At 45.0% G+C, this 21,486-nt stretch overlaps 1 protein-coding gene across 2 annotated transcripts in view; it reads left to right on the top strand.

Moving 5' to 3' along the window:
- LOC147111821 (queuine/queuosine transporter SLC35F2-like) overlaps positions 1-7,649 on the top strand; it is a 91,410-nt gene extending 83,761 nt beyond the window's left edge. For both annotated transcript variants that reach the window (XM_085999090.1, XM_085999089.1), the window contains one exon: positions 7,325-7,649. In XM_085999090.1, coding sequence (XP_085855216.1) covers positions 7,325-7,564 — 240 coding nt within the window. In that variant the 3' untranslated portion in view covers positions 7,565-7,649. The remainder of the gene's footprint in view (positions 1-7,324) is intronic.
- The last annotated feature ends 13,837 nt before the right edge of the window (positions 7,650-21,486 follow it).

Here is a 21,486-nt window from a genome sequence, read left to right as displayed (position 1 = left end):
CAAAGGCCTCCTGCCACTCTCTGGGTACAGAATGGATCTTCTGCGCTCCACCCCACAAACCAGAGCCTCCAAGGCCCGCTCGCTGAAGCGCTGTGCTCGCTCCCTGGCCCTCTCCATAGTCCTTGGCTGCTAGATTTAGGCACAGGTCTGCCGAGGCCGAGATTCAAGGCTCCAGTGAGCAGGGTGTGGCTGCAGAGCAAGATCGACCCTCCCCTTTAAGAACTGACCGGCGCCAGTGTGTCTGTGTTCAATCGCTAACTGACAGCACCTGCGCTCCGCCCGCCCTCTGAGGTAGCGCCTCGCTCCTCAGCCCTAGCGTCTTAAGAGAGTTGTGTAACGCCTGATTTAGCGCTCCAATCACCTCCAGGGGCGATAAAAGCCAAGTTTGCTGTCAGAGGTGACAATTAGCGCCAGGCGCTAAATTTTGCGCACCGCCAGTAATGGCGCCCCATATGGGACAAAACCGAATTTTTCCCCCTTTGATTTTACAGGCTAAGCAAATGTGACCAACATGAGTGCATCCCTTGCATCCCGGGCAGCAATATGGTCACGCTCTGGCGACTTCTGGCCTGTGCATCTTCAGGTGGGTGAGCAGTAGCTTGGCGCTCCTGTTGATGCTCCTGCTGTTGGTGGTGCTGTTGTTCAGGGTTCTGCTGCTGCCGCAGCTGGTCTTCATCCGAATCTGATGTCCAGGAGGAAAGGAATTAAATGGTGACCATGCTTCTGGTATATACCTCAGTTGAGGAAGTGCTTAGTCAAGGTGGGGAGAGGGGTTTCCCAGGAGGTCACACTGGAGATGGGTGTCAGGCTCCAAACTTACACAACACTGAGTATGCCTGCTAAAAGTTCCCCCAGACCTGAGACAACAAAGTTCTGCCACCTGCAAATGATCATTGGTGAAAACTCCTTTGTAATGGTGGAGCTGCAGCTGTTCGTAAGCAATCCACTTGTGAGGCCGCCAGGATTACCTGGCATGTTCCAGAGGAGGCGTGAGGGATGGGAGAAATGACTAAAAATTGGAAAGGCCTCTCCAAATGGGGTTATAGAGGCTATTAAGTGGTTGTTAAGGGCCTTAAGGGAGGCGGGATGGAAAGGGGGTCAGAAAACACGCTTTTGGGAAAATTGCTCGGAGGCGGGATGGAAGCGGGATCGGGCCCGCCCGCCATTTTTGGCGATTTTAACAACTCACACGCCTCCAATCCCGCCTCCTCGGGCCTGGCAAAATCGAGCCCTAAGTCTCTGTTCATCTACACCCTTCAGTGTCTTTCCATTCACTGTATACTTGTTCCTCTCAAAATGTATTATCTCACAATTATCCTTGTTAAATTGTGTTGCCACCCTTCTACCATTTTGCTCACCAGTCTATGTCTTCCTGAAGTCTTTTATAGTTCTCCTTGCTGGTTGCCAAACCACCTACTTTTGTGTCATCAGCAACTTTCACAATTTTATTCCCTATACTCAAGTCCAAATCTTCTATATATACTGAGAACAAAAGGTGGCCCTGCAATGACCCTTGGGTTCTACCACTTTCAACCCTTCTCCAATCTGAGCAACATTGATCTACCCTAACTATTTGTTTCATTTCTGTCAACCAGGTTTCTATCCATACTACGACATTCCCTCTTATACCATAGACCTGAATTGTTATAACAAGCCTGTTGTGGGACAGCTTATCGAATGCCTTTTGAAAATCCATATGGACACTTCTTTCATTTATCCAATCAGTCTGTTCTTCAAAAAGCTATTAAATTTATCAAACATGACTTTTCTTTAGCAAACCTGTGTTGGCCATCCTTGATTTAACCCACGTATTTCTAAATTCTCACTAATTTTAACTCAAATTATGGATCCTAAGAGTGTCCACCACAGACTGTGTGATCTATAGTAACGTGATTTATCCTTCTCTCCCTTCTTGAACAAAAGATGTTACATTCTTAGGGAATAACACAAAGCATGAATCCAAATCAAAATCTAAATCAGTGAATTCAAATTTTCTGCTCTCTGGGATGCCATTCCATCAGCCACTATGGCTCCCCAAATTTTAAACTATCATTAACTCCTTCACTTTAGTGCATAATCAGGCACTAAGGTGACATTTCAGACATCTTTTTAAAATGTACCCAGGAAACACTTAGGCCGGAATTTTCCTTAACTTGGCGGGTGCAGCACAGCCGCTGTCCGACCCCACTGCTGGCTCCATCCCACTGTACAAAATGAACTTACCTTAATGGGGCCTATTAAGCCCGGCCAGCAGGCTACCCGGCCCAATGAGATGGAGTGGGTCTGGTGACATCATTCATGACGCGTTTTAAGCTGGGATCCTTAAAGGAACCATGGCCACATTAAATTTTAAGTTCAGTCTAACAAAGTGGGTGTTGAATCTTTACTGTACAATGATATAATAAAAGTTACATATGAGTGACAAAGAAATATTTAAATAAAATTATTAAGTAATATGACTCCATCTACAAATACGATCAAGAACATAATAAAAAGTACATTAATTGGGAAGTTATTGGTGTTTTAGTCACAAATCTATAGACTCTTGTATCAGTAACTGGTACAAATAAAAGATGTGTGTGTGTGTGTATAGGTAATACATAAAATTAAGCAGATTTTAAATGTAATAGTAAAGGGGTGGATTTACAATCTTATGCAAGTTCAGCAGAAAAGCTGTGGAATCCCTGACAAACAGTGTAAGTGGTGCTTACAATGTGTTTCTGGGATTTCTGCAGCTCTTCCATTGAAGTTAACAATGGACAAGTGAGAGAACCCCCACAGAAATACACCCTAAAGCCTCAGACTGAAATTAAATTAGTTATATTCAGGGCCTGAAAGCAAATTGAACCAGTGGAATGAGTGATGAGAATGAAATTGTTACAGTTGATGACTTGATTTAATGTGTAACTGGACAATCACAGTATACTGTGAGAAAAACATGGCCAGGAACAACACAAACACTTATTTAAATGGTATACGTCATTTTTTATAGTGCAGGTTTCTCCGACCTGCACGTCTCCTCTGGAACATGCCAGTTAATCCTGGCGGCCTCACAAGTGGATTGCTTATTAACAGCTGCAGCTCCACCATTAAAAAGGAGTTTTCACCAATGATCATTTGCAGGTGGCAGGACTTTGTTGTCTCAGGTCTGGGGGAACTCTTAGCAGGCCTACTCATTGTTGTGGAAGTTTGGAGCCTGACACCCATCTCCAGTGTGACCTGCTGGGAAACCCCTCTCCCCACCTTGACTGAGCATTTCCTCAACTGAGGTATATACCAGAAGCATGGGAACCATTTATTTCCTTTCCTCCTGGACATCAGATTCAGACGAAGACCAGCCGTGGCAGCAGCAGAACACTGAACAACAGCACCACCAACATTTGCGAAATGACACAGGCCACAACTTCAACGGTTTGCCATCAAATCTGTTTATCATAACAATTCAAGGATGGCTTGTCAAAAATCAATACAACAGAACACCCAAGTGACTACTTGTGCTTTATCGTCCTCTTACGCGTGCTCCTACGTGGTGCTTCCCCTGTGGAGATGTGGAGACCCCTTGCTCACTTTCTTGCTGCTCCTGTCTCGACACCTTTGGTGGCCGTCCTCTGGGGTTGCGAACCAGTGAGGGCTCAGCAACAGTCTGCTGCTCCTGCGGCTGTGCAGGGGCTGAGACGCCCATCTCAGTTGGGTGAGGACTCTGGTGGGGCTCTGACCAAGGTCTTTTCAGTGGCATGGTCATGTGAGCACTTGGAGAGGAGTCCCCACTTCCTTGTTGTCTGCCACCAACATCCCTCTCATGGGTCAGCCCCACTTCAGAGCTAGCAAGTGGCTTGACAGCACCTTGCTGCACTTCAGGGCGACTGATGTGCCTCAATGAATCCGAGACTCAACGTTAACGGAGCAAAGCAAGGCTTTTATTAACTCAGAAAGTAATACACATTGGAGAAGTGTCTCTCATCCAGAGATCTGCTGTACTGGATGTGAGACACGCTGGGCCTGCTTAAGTAGGGGCCAGGTATGGGCGGAGCCCTACACACAATACAATACAGGTAAGGAAATGAAACTGAAACTAAACTAAACACAGAGAATACAGTGCCTGATGAATGGCATATTTCATCACAGTGACCGCGAGGACCCGTTTCTGCACTGGAAGTCCTACTCCAGAGGACTTCCATGAAGGTCTGGTTTCTATGCACAATAACTGACCATCGTTCCTCAAGAGATGTCAGTCTATTCTGAACAATGACCATGTTTTCAATACCCTGGCGACTTAGCTCCTTCATGGCCATAGCCATCCTCTCCTCTGCTGTAGCTATCCTCTCCTCTATGGTAGCCAGCCTTACCACGGAGGTAGCCACCCTTTCCACGGAGGTTGCCATCCTTTCCAATGGTGATGCGATCATGCGCCAATGCCTCCACAAAGGCTCTGCTTATGTTCGTGATGGACTCCTCCATTCGCTCCACACTCACAGCGACCCTGGAGACAAAACCTGCCAGAGACTCCTGCACCTGTTCCTGGATTTCCAGCACCGCTCTCCTTCTGGATGGACCCGGAGGCACAGGGTTGATATGCAGTTGAGCCGAGCTGGTGGAGTCCTGTACCCTCCGACGAGGACTCTCCACTGCTGTCCCTGTCTCCACCATCTGCTGATGCTCACTTGTGATCTGTGATACACCAGGTGACAACACTACTCTATCTCGCGAAGGTCCCACCGAGGTGTGAGTATCTGCGCTGGTGCTGGGTGCACTGAATTCTGCTGACGCTGCGCCCTCAGAGGTTGCAGCTTCCTCTGAGGAGTCTTTAGGTTCAGCCTGTTCCTCCTAGACAGTGGGGACGGGGACTCTCGATGGTCCTGTGGGGGAGTAAAGGAAAGAGTTAGAGATGTGAGGTAAAGGTTGCACACACATTGAATAGTGCAGATGATCATAAGTCAATCTGTTAGAGCATCAGAATCATTATCAGTCACTCATGCAATGTCAATGAGAGAGATGCTAAAATATACTGTCACCAGCTTGCTCTGATGCGCCCATCTGTCCGTCCCCCACTTGCGAATCGTCCTCCACTCCGGCGATCTCCAGGGCCGCTTCCTCTGAAGTGGTGAGCTGGGCTACTGAGGGTGGCCCTCCTCCTGTCCTAGCTCTTTCCCTCTTATTGCGGGCTCTCTTTTCCTGCAATGAGGGACACAAGTGGAGTTTGAGTGAGAATGAAGGAGTGAGTGTAGAGAATCCATAGCATAGATGCTTAGAAGGAGACAAAGGTCCCTCCCTCTGTGTTGTAAGTTGTTGTCATTGCATCACAGTGATAGGGAGTGTGAGGGCTGCATGGTCGAATAGTTAAGTGAATGTGAATATGGAGAGAGAGGGAATGGGTAATGGTGCAGGGACATAAGTGTCAAGTGGGATGTGGAGGAAGAGGTTGGCAAAGCAGAGTGCTGGTGATGAGAGGCGATGGGGATCAGATTGAGGCTGATGGGAATGTCATACTCACTTTTCCTGTGCGGAGAAGGTCATGAAACCTCTTCCTGCACTGCAGCCAGGTTCTGCAGCACATAGAAATTGCATTTACCTCTTGGGCCACTTGCAGCCACACAGCTTTAGTCTGCTGGGGAGGCTTTTTCCTCCCTGAGGAAGGGACGAGCACCCCCTTATTTCATCTTGCTCCCTCCACCAGAGCTTGGAGGGAGGCCTCATCGAATTTTGGAGCACACTTTGGTCTACTGGTGGACATAATTGGTGAAGGAAGCGCTCAGAACAATGGGCATAAAGTTTAAAGGCTGAAAAAGAAGCAAGGCTGCTTGCAGGCCTTAAATCCAGCAGCATTGATGATGTCATCAGAGGCGACTTTCTGTCTGAAAAGGCTCATTGGGCCAGGGGTTTCCACACGCTGGAAATCAAATGCCCAATTAGGGCAAAATCGCACTTTTGTCCCACTTCACTCCGGAGTCGGGATCTTGACATGACGACCACCTGACACGCCCCCAGCCCGCCCCCAATGGCAAAATCGAGCCCTCCATCTCTTAGTCTGCTGAGGTCCTGATTGCAGCTGTGCTGCATTCGGGAGGTGCTAAACGTAGAATAGGCATCTTCCCAGAGGGCCTGATAAAATCTGAATTTAGTCATCATTGGTTCACTTTCATGGGTTTACCATTGTTGGCTCATTAATAGTTATTGAGGGTGTATCACGTGCAAGACACTGGGAAAGTACAAGCAGAGAAAAACCTGATGCTGAGGAAAGAAATTTGAGGTAAAGATACTAACAAAAATGTATTCTCTTTAATAAGTGATAACGCGATCAGTGACATTTAAATTCATAAATATTTCTTTCTTTGAAAATTAGTTATGTGTTCAGTTGAGAACTCAAGATAGAAATAACCAAAGTTTCAATTATTGTTAAATAATATTTCACAATGTCACAAAATCATCATATGGCATCATTGCAGTTATTATTCTGTATGTTTTAGTCTACTTAACTTCAATGTACCAAAACCGTTTTAGGCAGACCCACATACTTGGATAAACCATATACAGTATTTGATTCATCCATAAAATCTTTTTGTTAAAAGATCATACAGCTGTGCCAAGGTGCTTGGCAATATTATTGGCAATTACAGAATACAAAGCCCAACGCTGAGAGCTACTGCTGTTCTACGTCTCAAGTAACAGTTTTCAGGCTATTTTCTGGGTTGGATAATTACAGAATGGTGCAAAGGTTAGTGTCTCCCGATAGCAGTGTGTAGGAGGATGCTATGGAAACCAAAAGAAAAACATTCAAGTCACTACTGTGATTAACATCAACCTCCTTCTGCAGCCTAATATACTGCTTTTATATCAACCAGTCAACTAATATGAAAGGTTAACATTAAAATTCTCTTTTGCATCTCTTTTTTAAAGTTTTTTTACAATGACAATTAAAGGGTAATTCTACAATCTGCTGCTCCCAGCTGTGTTCATTTCTGGGTGGATAGCACTGCACAATAGTCACAAGAGCTGCACTCTCAGTTAATCATTTTCATTTATCTACATTAAAAATAACATTGTTGTATGTTGAAAAAATCTCATGCTGCAAACTGCAAATAAATTAATTTCTGTATTTAAGAAGTTAGATTTTGGTTGTTGTATGGAGAAAATCTCATCTCATTCAGCTCTTGGAGTTCAGATACAGCAGTTCAGATTTTGTATCTCTGTGCTATTAAAGTGAAAAATAGATAGTTTGAGGTGTTTAGGAGGCTTAAGTCATTAAGCTTCACTTATACGGAATTAATACATAACAATATTAAAAAGCTCTGAGTAGTTGTACCTTCAATTCTTTACTTGTTATTAGTTTTCAGCACTGTATATCCTGGCATTTGTGATCATTATGATTGGATTTATTCTCTACAACTCAACTCCATCATACACAGCTGAACTCCAGATTCAGCATCAAACTGCATCTAGTGGAGTCGATAACCCTGTTCTCATAAGTGACGCCAATACCCAAGAACCGACCATCTACTTTACCTCCAGAGACTACCCTGTGGTAACAGCTAACCAGAATAGCTGTACAGCTGTAAGGGGTCCTTAAGAACTCTTTCTTTAACTTTTATTAGTGTTTTAAATCCCATTTTGTTTCTTTATATGCTGATATAATAAAATTCCTTAACAATAAACAGGTTTCCTTCTTTTAATAAACACAGGGCAACAACTCTCCTTTAAATTGCACAAACACAGATGGCAGTACATAAACACATTTGTGTTGGGGTTCAGAAACAGTATCTTTGCCCACAGCACAAACTTTCCCTGTAAATGTTACTCCTGCTAACGGGCTGCATAGGAGCTGAACTCTATCTTTGTTTCAGCCACTGATTTGAGTTTAAATAACATGTGGACCAGTAAGATTGCCTCACATTTTATAATTTTTTTTACCACGAGGAGGAAGCGTTTGTGCTATGACAGACAAGACCTATGGGAGTGCGTCCACTGCAGCACCAGTAGGATGTTGCTCAATGGCAGGCTCCTTTTTTGGCAGCATGAATTCCAGCAGGTGCATCTTGAATGAACCCCAGCCCAGACTCCTGGACTGGTGTGGGAGCAGTGAGCAGAAGATGTTTGCAGATGTTGACGGACCTGCTGTGTATTTCCAGCATTTTCTGCTTTTATTTCAGATTTCCAACAGCCTGCACAGGGTGGGATAGGCCCATGTAAATCGCTGTCCAGCTGTGCTGCCCTCACCCTGGGCAGGATTTTAACTTGGAGGCAGGTACGGTGGGGGGTGGGTACGGTGGGGGTGGCGGGGTTGCAGTGGGCTGGATTGCGGTCGGGATACCCAGGAGAACGGGTTTCCCTCAGGTCCTGCCGAATTTAACAGCAGGGACTGATTAATATTTTTTTTCTCTGTTTCCCACCTGCAGCCAGTCAGAATGGCCCCAGCCGGGGAACAGAGAGGAGGGAGGGAGGGACCGGAGGCTGGAGCGGGGGCTGGGGATCTGAGGGAGTTGGAAGGCCGGATTGCGGGCGGGGGTCGGAAGGCCGGGATCGAGGGGGGCAGGGTGTTGAAGACTGGGATTGGATGCCGTTGAAGAGCTGGAGAGGAGATCGGAAGGCTGGGATTGGAGGAGGCCGGGATCGGGGCGAGCGGTCGAAAGGTTGGGATCGGAGGGGCTCAGAGAGCTGGAGGGGGGGGTCGGATGGGAGATTGGAGGCCTCGTGGGGGAGATTGAAAGGGTTGGGGTGGCGTTCGATCACGGGGGGGTTGGCGAGGCAGGGACGCTGGGACACGCAGGTAAGTGGAAAGGCACTTACCTCCTGGATCCAGCAGTCCTTGCCTCCCTTTAGCTGCTGGGTTCCCTGAGGTCCGGGAAACCCGGCCACCCAGAGTTAAATTTAAAATGGTGCTTCAAAAAGAGGCACACAGCCTCATTATAGAAACATAGAAACATAGAAAAATAGGAGCAGGAATAGGCCATTCGGCCCTTCGAGCCTGCTCTGCCATTCAATGAGATCATAGCTGATCCTCTATCTCAATACCATATTCCCGCTCTCTCCCCATACCCCTTGATGCCTTTTGTGTCTAGAAATCTATTTAGCTCCTTCTTAAATTTATTCAATGACGTGGCCTCCACAGCCTTCTGTGGTAGAGAATTCCACAGGTTAACCACCCTCTGAGTGAAGAAATTTCACCTCATCTCAGTCCTAAATGTCCCACACTGTATCCTGAGACTGTGACCCCTCGTTCTCGAACCCCCAGCCAGGGGAAACATCCTCTCTGCATCCAGTCTATCTAACCATGTCAGAATTTCATACGTTTCAATGAGATCCCCTCTCATTCTTCTAAACTCTAGTGAATACAGGCCTATTCGACCCAGTCGCTCCTCATATGACAACTCTGCCATACCAGGAATCAGTCTGGTGAACCTTAAATTATAATATTTAAAGTACCAGCCTGCCTCCTGGATCAGGTTGTCCACCCGACCCCCCCATCCCGCTTTCGTTAAAACCAGAAGTGGGCGGGTTGGAGGCGGGTTGGGGTCGAGATTCAGGTTTCTAACACTTTAACCTTCCACCCGACCCAAACTTGTCCATTTTTTGGTGTTAAAATTCCTCCCCCCGTGTCTGCCACAGTCCTGGTGTGTTAAATTGCTGTAAGAATAATATTCACAACTAGACTGTCAATGTACCTATCTGTAAATACCTTGTTGAAAGTAAACACCAGCACTATCAGTATGAAAACCAGTGTTGGATTTTCTCTTTTGGCAAATTTAAAAATATATATAATTCTTTTAATACTTGGACCATTAATTGTTAAATATTTTCCTGTTTTCTTGCTTTATCTTGCAATATTTGTTTGGTTTCTTTCAACAAAATGTGAAAAATAATTAAATTCATTGTTGAATTTCTTCCTTATTTGGATGTACACTTCTTTAAATATTTGCTCAGTTTGGGTTCCACCAGGAGCACTCGGCTCCAGACCTTACTACACCCTTGGTCCAAACATGGACAAAAGAGCTGAATTCCAGAGGTGATGTGAGAGTGACTGCCCTTGACATCAAGGCAGTATTTGATCGAGTGTGGCATCAAGGAGCCCTAGTAAAATTGAAGTCAATGGGAAACAGGGGGAAAACTCTCCACTGGCTGGAGTCATACCTATCACAAAGGAAGATGGTTGTGGTTGTTGGAGGTCAATCATCTCAGCCCCAGGAGTTCCTCAGGGCAGTGTCCTAGGCCCAACCATCTTCAGCTGCTTCATCAATGACCTTCCCTCCATCATAAGGTCAGAAATGGAGATGTTCACTGATGATTGCACAGTGGTCAGTTGCATTTGGAACTCCTCAAATAATGAAGCAGTCAGTGCCTGCATACAGTAAGACCTGGACGACATTCAGACTTGGACTGATAAGTGGCAAGTAACATTCGCGCCACACAAGTGCCAGGCAATGACTATCTCCCACAAGAGAGTCTAACCACCTCCCTTTGGCAGTCAACAGCATTACCATCGCTGAATCCCCCGCCATCAATATCCTGGGGGTCACCATTGACCAGAAACTTAACTGGACCAGCCACATAAATTCTGTGGCTCCAAGAGCAGGTCAGAGGCTGGGTATTCTGTGGCAAGTGTCTCACCTCCTGACTCCCCAAAGCCTTTCCACCATATGCAAGACACAAGTCAGGAATATGATGGAATACTCTCCACTTGCCTGGATGAGTGCAGCTCCAACAACACTCAAGAAGCTCGACACCATCCAGGACAAAGCAGCCCGCTTGATTGGCACCCCACCCACCACCTTAAACATTCACTCCCTCCACCACCGGCGCACCGTGGCTGCAGTGTGTACCATCTACAAGATGCACTGCAGCAACTCGCCAAGGCTTCTTCGGCAGCACCACCCAAACCTGCGACCTTTACCATCTAGAAGGACAAGGGCAGCCACACACCATCCTGACTTGGAAATATTTTGCCGTTCCTTCATTGTCGCTGGGTCAAAATCCTGGAATTCCCTCCCTAACAGCTCTGTGGGAGTACCTTCACCACAAGGAGTGCAGCAGTTCAAGAAGGCGGCTCACCACCACCTTCTCAAGCACAATTAGGGATGGGCGATAGATGCTGGCCTTGCCAGCGATGCCCACATCCCAGGAACAAATAAAAAAAAAGAAATACAATTGGCTACTAGGGCTCGTTTTTGGGCAATTAACGAATTGCATGCAGAAAGTACGCAAAAACTGGGAGATTCGAAGCCCTCCCTAAACTGAGCCTCGGGTCTCATTTGAATACTTTGCTCCGATCTTTACTGGGGCAGGATTTCCAAGTGGGGGTGGGGAGGAGTTCTGGTCGGGAAACCAGGAAGCCTGGGTTTCCCTGAACACTGTGGAGTTAACTCCACAGGGTGCGTGTTTTTGTTTCAACAGGATCCCTGCCCAGGATTGACAGGCTTGGCTCCCTGTCAGGCGGGGAACGTTGCAGAAGAGGCAGAAGCCCAGGAGCCGGTGGGTTCCTGCTTCTCGGAGTAGAGATCGCGAGAAGTGGGGTGGGTACAGCGTGGCTTGGATGTTCGGGCGAGATCACGGGGGGTCAGAGAGAGATCAGGTTCAGAGATGAGGGGTCAAGGAGGTCGGTGATTGCGGGAGCTGGGTGTTCGTCGGGTGGGGGCCTGATTGCATGGGGGGTGTCTGATCGCATGGGGGTGGGGAAGCAGGTTAGTTTGGGGGGCTGGGAGGAAGCACTCCTGCTCCTTATGGTCCACAAGCAGTGCTAGAAATGCACTTACCTGTTCCATGCAGCAGTCCTCACCTCCCTTTAGCTGCCGGCTTTCCCAAGGGCCTGGAAACCTGGCCGGCCAGCGTTAACGCTGGAAGAGAGATCAAATCTGAGGCACGCAGCCTCCTTAAAATATTTAAATGAGCCACCCGCCTCTTGGGAGTGGGTTGGTTGCCCATCCCCTGTCCTGCCTCCGTTAAAACCGAAAGTGGGCGGGTTCAAGGCAGGTTGGGCTCGGGTTTGAGATTTAAAAAATTTTAACAACTCACTCAACTCAAACCCCCTTTAGGTAAGCTCCCAGTGCCTGTTGCGCTTCCAGAGGTAGTTTGCTCATTGCCAGCAGATCAAGTTTGGGTTACCTGACTCGCCGGCAATGAATCTCAGGTAAGTTCCGGGACGGGGCACGCAGAAAAACAATGGGAGGGAGGCCGATTGCGGGCTGGCAGCAGCTCTCAGGAGTGCTGTGGAGCCAGGAGGAACTCTCCTGCTCCTCATGGTTCCACATGAAGTTGTTAAAAAAATATTTAATTTACCTTTTTGATGGCGGCTGCTTACTAGGCCGCACCTACAACAAGAAAATGTGAGTGGAGAAGACGCGATGCCTGGCATGAGATCTAGGAGTGGAGAAATAATTGAAACCACTATCAGAGTGTACGGCTGTCGTGAAAAAGACAGCTAAGATATTGGGTTACGTTAGCACAGCAAGGGAATATAATTCAAAAGAGGTTAATGTCACAATGAGATAAACTAATCTCACCAATTAATATGAATCTCGGACAATGACTTTAACTATCAACTTATAATCAGCAAGTCAGTTAATGCTGAAATACAGTAACATAGCTGTACCTAAGTAGGTTACCTTTGTAACCTTCATTATTTACTTTGGCCTGTTAACTCTATCAACTAAATAATTTCCATTCTCAGTGTTTAAAGTGTAAATACTGCTAGCTGTGATCATACGGTTGATAAACTGTTAGTTCATATCTTTATTCTTTTATGATTTGGCAAATAAGGGTTAATTAGTTCACTCAGTAGTTGTGTGTATCCTAATGAGAGGTTGGCAATATAACTGATAATATAATCCAAACTTATGGATGTGAGATAGTTCGGTCGGCCATATTTGGGTTCCTTCCGAGGCATAAACTGTGCGGTAATCCCCAGATAGTTCCTTTAGATAGGAGTTAAGTGAGGTGAGTGGGGGGAGGAGGGGTGGTGGGCTGTAAGGCTTTGTCTGGTGTCCACGGATAAATATTCCTGTCATGATTTAATCAGGCATCAATTCCAATGTTCTTATAATTGTGTTCAGTGTTGGTCATTATCCCCTCAGAAGGATATTAGTGCTTCTGAAAGTGCTGCAAATGCAGAGTAGGTCAGTCAGCCTCTGTAAGATGAGATACAAATTTTCAGGTGTGTACCTTTCATCGTATTCTTAAAATAATAAACAAAAAGGTCTGAAGCGAACGACCAAAAAAACACTTAGACTGTGCATGCGCAACTACTTCAACTTTGCTAGCAGCAGTTGCGTCCTTTTTAAAATTAATCTCATAATGGAGGGGTTGGGAAGAATATAATGGTACTCCAAATTTTTATCTGTTAATACCTAATCTCCGCTGAATTCTATGTACGGTTGTGAATTAGACAGTACACGGCACATTAACATGGATTTTGGGCAAAGCCATTATTCCAATAATAATTAGACAACAGGGGGAAATTCAGGTAGAAGTATACATAGGTTTGGGCTAATATCAAGTTTTAATAAAGTAATATCCTTAATAATAAGTGATAAATATGTATTAATCTTTCCCTAAAAATGCTGTTCCTCTAGGGGGCACTGTAACATCAGTTCAGATGCACATAAGAACATAAGAACATAAGAAATGGGAGCAGGAGTAGGCCATTTGGCCCTTCGAGCCTGCTCCGCCATTCAATAAGATCATGGCTGATCTTTTACCTCATCTCCACTTTCCTGCACTATCCCCATATCCCTTGATTCCCTTAATATTCCAAAAATCTATTGATCTCTATCTTGAATATACTCAACGACTGAGCCTCCACAGCCCTCTGAGGTAGAGAATTCCAAAGATTCACCACCCTCTGAGTGAAGAAATTTCTCCTCATCTCAGTCCTGAATGGCTGACCCCTTATTCTGAGACTGTGACCCCTGGTTCTAGACTCCCCAGCCAGGGGAAACATAGAAACATAGAAGATAGGAGCAGGAGTAGGCCATTCGGCCCTTCGAGCCTGCTCCGCCATTCATGAGATCATGGCTGATCATCCAAATTCAGTACCCTGTCCTTGCCTTCTCCCCATATCCCTTGATCCCTTTAGCCTCAAGAAATATATCCAACTCTTTCTTGAATATATTTAATGAACTGGCCTCCACCACCCTCTGTGGCAGAGAATTCCACAGGTTCACCACTCTCTGGGTGAAGAAATTCCTCCTCATTTCAGTCCTAAATGGCTTACCCCTTATCCTTAGACTATGACCTCTGGTTCTGGACTCCCCGGCCATCAGAAACATCCTTTCTGCATCTAGTCTGTCCAGACCTGACAGAATTTTATAGGTTTCGATGAGATCCCCTCTCAATCTTCTAAACTCCAGTGAGTATAAGCCCAATCGACACAATCTCTCCTCGTACGTCATTCCTGCCATCCCAGGTATCAGCCTGTAAAGCCCTGTAAGAACTTTGTATGTTTCAATGAGATCACCTCTCATTCTTCTAAACTCTAGAGAATATAGGCCTAGCCTACTCAGTCTCTCCTCATAGGACAATCCCCCCAATCCCAGGAACCAGTCTGGTGAACCTTTGTCGCACTCCCTCTATGGCAAGTATATCCTTCCTTAGGTAAGGAGACCAAAACTGTACACAATACTCCAGGTGTGGTCTCACCAGGGCCCTATAAAATTGCAGTATGACATCTTTACTCTTATACTCAAATCCTCTTGTAATAAAGGCCAACATACTATTTGCTTTCTTAATTGCTTGTTGTACCTGCATGTTAACTTTCAGCGATTCGTGTACAAGGACACCCAGGTCCCTCTGAACCCCAACATTTCCCAATCTCTCACCATTTAAAAATACTCTGCTTTTCTATTTTTCCTACCAAAGTGGATAACCTCACATTTCTCCATATTATATTCCATTGGCTATGTTCTTGTCCACTCACTTAGCCTGTCTATATCCCCTTGAAGCCTTCTTGCATCCTCCTCACAACCTACATTCCCACCCAGCTTTGTATGTTCAGCAAACCTGGATATATTACATTTGGTCCCCTCATCCAAATCATTGATGTAGATTGTGAATAGCTGAGGCCCAAGCATTGATCTTTGCAGTACCCCACTAGTTACAGCCTGCCAATCCAAAAATGACCAGTTTATTCCTACTCTCTGTTTTTTGTCCGTTAACCAATCCTGAACCCATGCTAGTGTATTACCCCCAATCCCATGAGCCCTAGTTTTGTTTAATAACCTCTTGTGTGGCACCTTATCGAATGCCTTCTGAAAATCCAAATACACTACATCCACTGGTTCCCCCTTATCTATTCTGCTAGTTACAATCTCAAAAAATTCGAACAAATTTGTCAAACACGATTTCCCTTTCATAAATCCATGTTGACGCTGCCCAATTCTATTATTATTTTCTAAGTGCCCTGTTAACACGTCCTTAATAATAGATTCTAGCATTTTCCCTATTACTGATGTCAGGTTAACTGGTCTGTAGTTCCCTGTTTTCTCTCTCCCTCCTTTCTTAAATAGTGGGGTTACATTTGCTACCTGAAGGACTGAAATGAGGAGGAATTTCTTCACCCAGAGAGTGGTGAACCTGTGGAATTCTCTGCCACAGAGGGCGGTGGAGGCTAGTTCATTAAATATATTCAAGAAAGAGTTGGATATATTTCTTGAGGCTAAAGGGATCAAGGGATATGGGGAAAAGGCAGGGACAGGGTACTGAATTTGGATGATCAGCCATGATCACATTGAATGGCGGAGCAGGCTCAAAGAACCAAATGGCCTACTCCTGCTCCTATCTTCTATGTTTCTATGTTTCTTCCAATCCACAGGAACCGTTCTAGAATCTATGGAATTTTGGAAAATGACAACCAATACATCCACTATCTCTAAAGCCAACTCTTTCAAAACCCTAGGATGTAGGCCAGGGATTTATCAGCTTTCCGTCCCATTAATTTCTCCAGTACTACTTTTTTTACTAATGCTAATTTCTTTCAGTTCCTCATTCTTGCTAGACCCTTGGTTCTCCACTATTTCCGGGAAGTTTTTTGCATCTTCTTCCGTGAAGACAGACACAAAAGTATTTGTTTAATTTCTCTGCCATTACCTTATTCCCCATTATAATTTCTCCTGTCTCAGCCTGTAAGGGACCCACATTCACTTTCGCTAATCTTTTCCTTTTTACATACCTATAGAAGCTTTTACAATCTGTTTTTATGTCTCTCGCTAGTTTACTCTCATATTCTATTTTCCCTTTCTTTATCAATTTCTTGCATCACGTCTGCAACACTGAGAAGCAGAACAGAATATTAAATATGCTAAATACACTATTCTTTCTTCAATCTATTTAACATAAAGCGCAGTTCTAATACCATGTTTAATCTGCAAATTGTTCAGTAAGTTTAAATAAAATTGAAATGATACTGTTACCAGAAAACCACCCACGGAAACAAATTACTTGTACTGAACACATACCGCTTTTATTAGTAAAGCTTGGGAATGGATGCATAGTTACAACCATGAATACATTTATTGGTTTGGGCAGAGGTGGGACGTATACCACCGTATATACGTATACGTGGGACGTATAATGTAAAACCACGTTGTACGTTTAATTCTCAATACCCTGGGAAACAGCCTTGGAAATGAAAAAAATTGAATGAACCTACTACGCCTGCATACGATCACCAACCTCAAAGTATCCTTTCCAACACCCTCAAGATTAGATAATGATATATTTCATGCACATTTCCCCTTTACATTTATATCATATGTGTATAAATTTCTGCAGCACTGCAGCGTTCCTGCTCCTGTCACTTAAATACCATTTCAGGTACATTTTATACATGTAAGAATCAGTCGGCGCTTTCTGTAATCGAGCTGATTCAGAAGCAAAACCTTTCAGTTAATAGGCTGTAATTGAATATAACAATTTTTTCAAACGAAAACGATCTAATTGCAAAACCTCCAGTGAAGGGCATTTTATATTGCTTTTGAGAGGAATCTGATCTAATATATAAAAAGAAACAAGGAAAGGTCAAACTGCAACCTTAATCTTTGGAAAACTGCATAGCTGCTCACACGCACGCATGAACGTGTACATTTCTAGATTATTCAACTAATACTGTAATTTGTAATTGTACGTTATTTTTCTACTTTTATTTGCACTTTATGATAATCAGTCACAATTTAAAAAAAATATAGTTATTATGGAGACGTACATAAGCTGCAAAATAGTTTTTTAAATGTAATTTCAATGCAAGAGACTGAAAGAAGTTTCTGTGGGCGTGGCTTCGTTTTGACCGGTTTTGTGGGCGTGTCTTCCCTTATGCACAGGCTGCACACTGCACTCCTGAGCTCAGTGATGTAATACGCTGCGCGCAACTCTGCAGCACCGAAGAGCAAGTCTACGTGTGGGGCCTCGCACACGGTAAGTTTATATTCTTTTCGTAGGTCCGAGGACCTGGATGCAGTGCTGCAAGAATTTCAATGACCTCACACAAGTGGTCAAGGTCAGTGAATGCATCTTCAAAAGCCTTATCCTACCACACCCCAATCACTCACCTACCAACAATCTCTATCAATCAGGACTCATATCTAACATTCATCTGCTTCACCTCCTCCTCACACACTTAGCACTCACACCCACATCTCACAGCTTGCATACACTGCCAGCTATTCAACCATGACAGCCACATCACCCAAACAGATTGCACGACACTCGCTGACATACTTTGCTCTCTCTTGCAGGTGGCACACAACCGGAGGCAGCAGGAGCTAACCGGAGGGGGACAGGCATGCCTACATGTTCTAATGCCCTTGGAGGAGACAGTGTTGGCCATTATTGGCCATTGAGACCGTGGCCAGCAGCGGGGCTGAAATCATCGAAGATGACGGTATCCTCATACCTAATCCTCCTTCTCACATCCCACAATCCCACAATCTCTTCTAATGTACAAGCTGCAGATGGTGTAAGCATGCACCTCTTATTTTACCCCTCACCACAACCTTACCCTTGTGCCTTTTTCCTTTCAGGTACCCAAGAGGTGCAACCTGGCCAGGCAGTGGAGGAACACCAATAAAAAAGTGATGATGAAGACACAGCGCCGTCACTTGATTTCACACTACCAGCTCAGATACTGACACTGCGCATATCTTAGATGATAGATTAGAGGTGGGATCTGCACGTGGTGAGACACTGGGCATGAGTGCACTGCAGTCAGGGCAGGGGGCAAGGATAGCGCACATGCCAACTCGCTGGAGGGCGAGGTCGCACATAGGTTCTGCTGCAGAGGACTCAGATGAGGATTTTGATTGGGCAGCCAATGTAGGTATGCTGATGGGTATGCACAACAAAATGCATTATGAAGCCTGCCAGAAAGCTTGTGTTCAATGTCAAGGAGTATGGAGGAGTACAACACCAACTTGGCAAAGGGCTTTGCGCAGAGCTTGGAACCCATCTTTTCCACCATGGAAGTGGTGGCCAACTCCATTCGCACACTTGTGGACCCAACTATGATGTAACGTCTGATGGCCGATGTCACAACGTCCATTGAAGCACAAGAAGCAGCCACCCAATGTCTGAGTGCTGCCATCCATGGCTGTGAATTACAATGTTCAAATGGGCTTGGAGAGTGTCACATCAGTCCAGCAATCTATCCTCCAGCAGATTACTAGGACTGTTGAGGCGTCACCCCGGGGGAGTGGCAGTGGCTCCATGGAGCACAAACCTGCTGATCTCTCTCAGGATGGCAGCAGTCATTCTCCCACCCCTGCCACTCCACCACTTATCTACTTCTGAAAACCTCATCCATGCCTTTATCACCTCTAGACTTGACTGTTCCAGTGCACTTCAGGCCGGCCTCCCTAGTTCTACCCTCCATAAACTTGAGGTCATCCAAAACTCTGCTGCCCATGTCGTAACTCACACCAAGTCCTGCTCACCCATCTCCCCTGTGCTCGCTGACCTACATTGGCTCCCAGTTAAGCAACGCCTCGATTTTAAAATTCTCATTCTTGTTTTCAAATCCCTCCATGGCCTCGCCCCTCCATATCTCTGTAATCTCCTCCAGCCCTATAATCCCCTGCACATTTTGAACATCCCTGATTTTAAATGCTCCACCATTGGCAGTCGTGCCTTCAGCTGCCTATATCCTAAGCGCTGGAATTCGCTCTCTAAATCTCTCCGCCTCTCTACTTCTTTCCTCCTTTAAGATGCTCCTTAAAACCTACCTCTTTGACCAAGCTTTTGGTCATCTTCCCTAACATCTCTTTATATGGCTCGGTGTCAAATTCTTTTTTGATAACACTCCTGTGAAGGGCCTTGGGACGTTTCATTACTTTAAAGGCGCTATATAAATATAAGTTGTTGTTGTTGCCCTTGCAGTTGCCTGTCAGTCAGCCAGTCCAGAGTGCTGCCGCCCAGGCCGAGATAGTGCAGTCCGTAGCTGAGCCTTTTAGGCCCAGAGCTGCTTAAGGTCGTCCTCCAAGGCCATCTGCAGTGTCCTCCACTGAAAGTCAGCAGCCTTCCGCCAACCATGCTGCAGTCACTGGGGTAGCACTGCATAGGAGCACTAGGACAAGCAAAGACACTCAGAAGACTGGCACTAAGGGAATGCACAGCGGTGATTAGTTTATGTTTGTATGCAATATTGCATGATTTCATCTATAAATTTGGTTTGGAATGTTTATTTTGTGGTGGCTTTTATTTGTGTATTGTGGCCAAGTGGACACTGTGATGGTCAATGACAGAGGGAAGGTAAGATGTGGGACTGTTGGTGAATGGGGAATTGGGGTTGCGGTTACTGGTATCATACATGAATTAGTTCTTCGCGGACAGCCCAGGCAGAAAAGGGCTGTCTAGGTTACCTCCTCCTTTCCTCTTCCTCCTCTTTGTGATATCTTGAGACACAGCATATATAAACACAACAGCACAACATGGCTTCCGGTAAGAACTATGCTGCATATGGCTTTATTATTATGTACATCAGTAGTCCACCAAGTGGCTCTATTACACTTCTCCCTCCTTATTGAAGAAGTTAATCATAGCAAATAATCATTGTACATGACTTGCATGGTATACACAGCTCTTGGTATACATTTATCAAATGGAACCCATTTTATGTTTCCAAATTCTACTATAGAATTCTGTAACACAAACAAAAGATATGAACTTATTTTCCATATTTACAGATTAAACCTAACCATTGGTTTTCTATTTCGAAGAGGATACCTTCTTTCTTGAACAGAACTTTCAGATCTTGTTGTAGGACTTTAACTCATTGTAGGCTGAGCCTGCGGAGAATTTTTCTCCAAGGGCTGACCTTGATCTACATTTGGACTCTACACTTTCAGACTGTCTGCCTGACTCGGGCTCAGACTTAAATTCTGACTTTGTCTTGGACTTGTTTCTGGTACATCTGATGTAAGATTTGCTACTGGTACTCTACTTGTAACAAGACTATCTGACTCATCAGAATAAATTGAATCTTCCCAGCTTTCAACTCCTTCCACATCTGTAGGTATGATATGATCAATGTGAACAAACCTAACCTTTCCATGATCAAACATCTTGACCAAATATGTGCAAGGGCCACATGTCTTCACTACGCTTCCTGGTAACCACTTTAACCATTTATGGTGATGGTTCTTCACTTTAAGCTTCCGGTTCAACTTCACACTTCTCCCTCTAACTCTACCTTTATCATGACTCTCTTTCTGCCTTGATTGTTTCTCTTCTACAGACTGTGCCAAGTTTGGCTTTAACAACGAGAACCTGGTTTGGTGGCTGTCGTTTGAGAAATAACTCTGCTGGTTTTCTACCAGTAATGGTATGAGGAGTATTCCAATAGGTAATCAGAACATTTGCCAGTTTGTGGTCCAATGACAACTGATATTTCTTTGGATTTGGATCCAACATTGATGAGGGCACATTTGACAATTTCTACTGTGCGCTATTGCTGCACGATTTGAAGCAGGGTGGTACGGTGGAACTTTGGTATGTTTCACACCGCTTCTGCTCATGAACTGTGTGAACTCTTCTGAACAAAATTGCAGCCCATTATCAGACACAATTTCTTCTGGGAGGCCATATGAAGAAAACAATCTTCGCAAATTGTCTAATGTTTTGCTTGTTATTATCTGCATCGGAAACAGCTTTACCCACTTCGAGTGACTATCACTATGCACAATTGCTGTCCTTCTAGCTCAGCAAAATCTACATGTAACCTTTGCCACACTCTGGGAGGCCATTTCCATGGCTGTAATGGTACTGATGGTGGTTTCTTGCTCACTGATTGACATGTTGTACACTGACTGACTATTTACTCTATGTCTTTATCTAAACCTGGCCACCATAAGTAACTGCGTGTAAGGCTCTTGGTCAAGCACAATTTAGACCTGAACCTATTTGGGATAACCACTCTTGCTCCCCACATGATACAATCTTTATCCACTGACAATTCATTCCTACGAACGAAGTATGGATGGATATCTTCCTCTGATACCTGGTTTGGCCATCCATTTG

The sequence above is a fragment of the Somniosus microcephalus genome, chromosome 10 (assembly GCF_052327205.1).
Source record: "Somniosus microcephalus isolate GS21.2 chromosome 10, FLI_Smic_1.0, whole genome shotgun sequence".
NCBI classification, from domain to species: domain Eukaryota; kingdom Metazoa; phylum Chordata; class Chondrichthyes; order Squaliformes; family Somniosidae; genus Somniosus; species Somniosus microcephalus.
The sequence above is the reverse complement of the archived record's forward strand: the minus strand, read 5'-3'. Positions and strand labels throughout refer to the sequence as shown.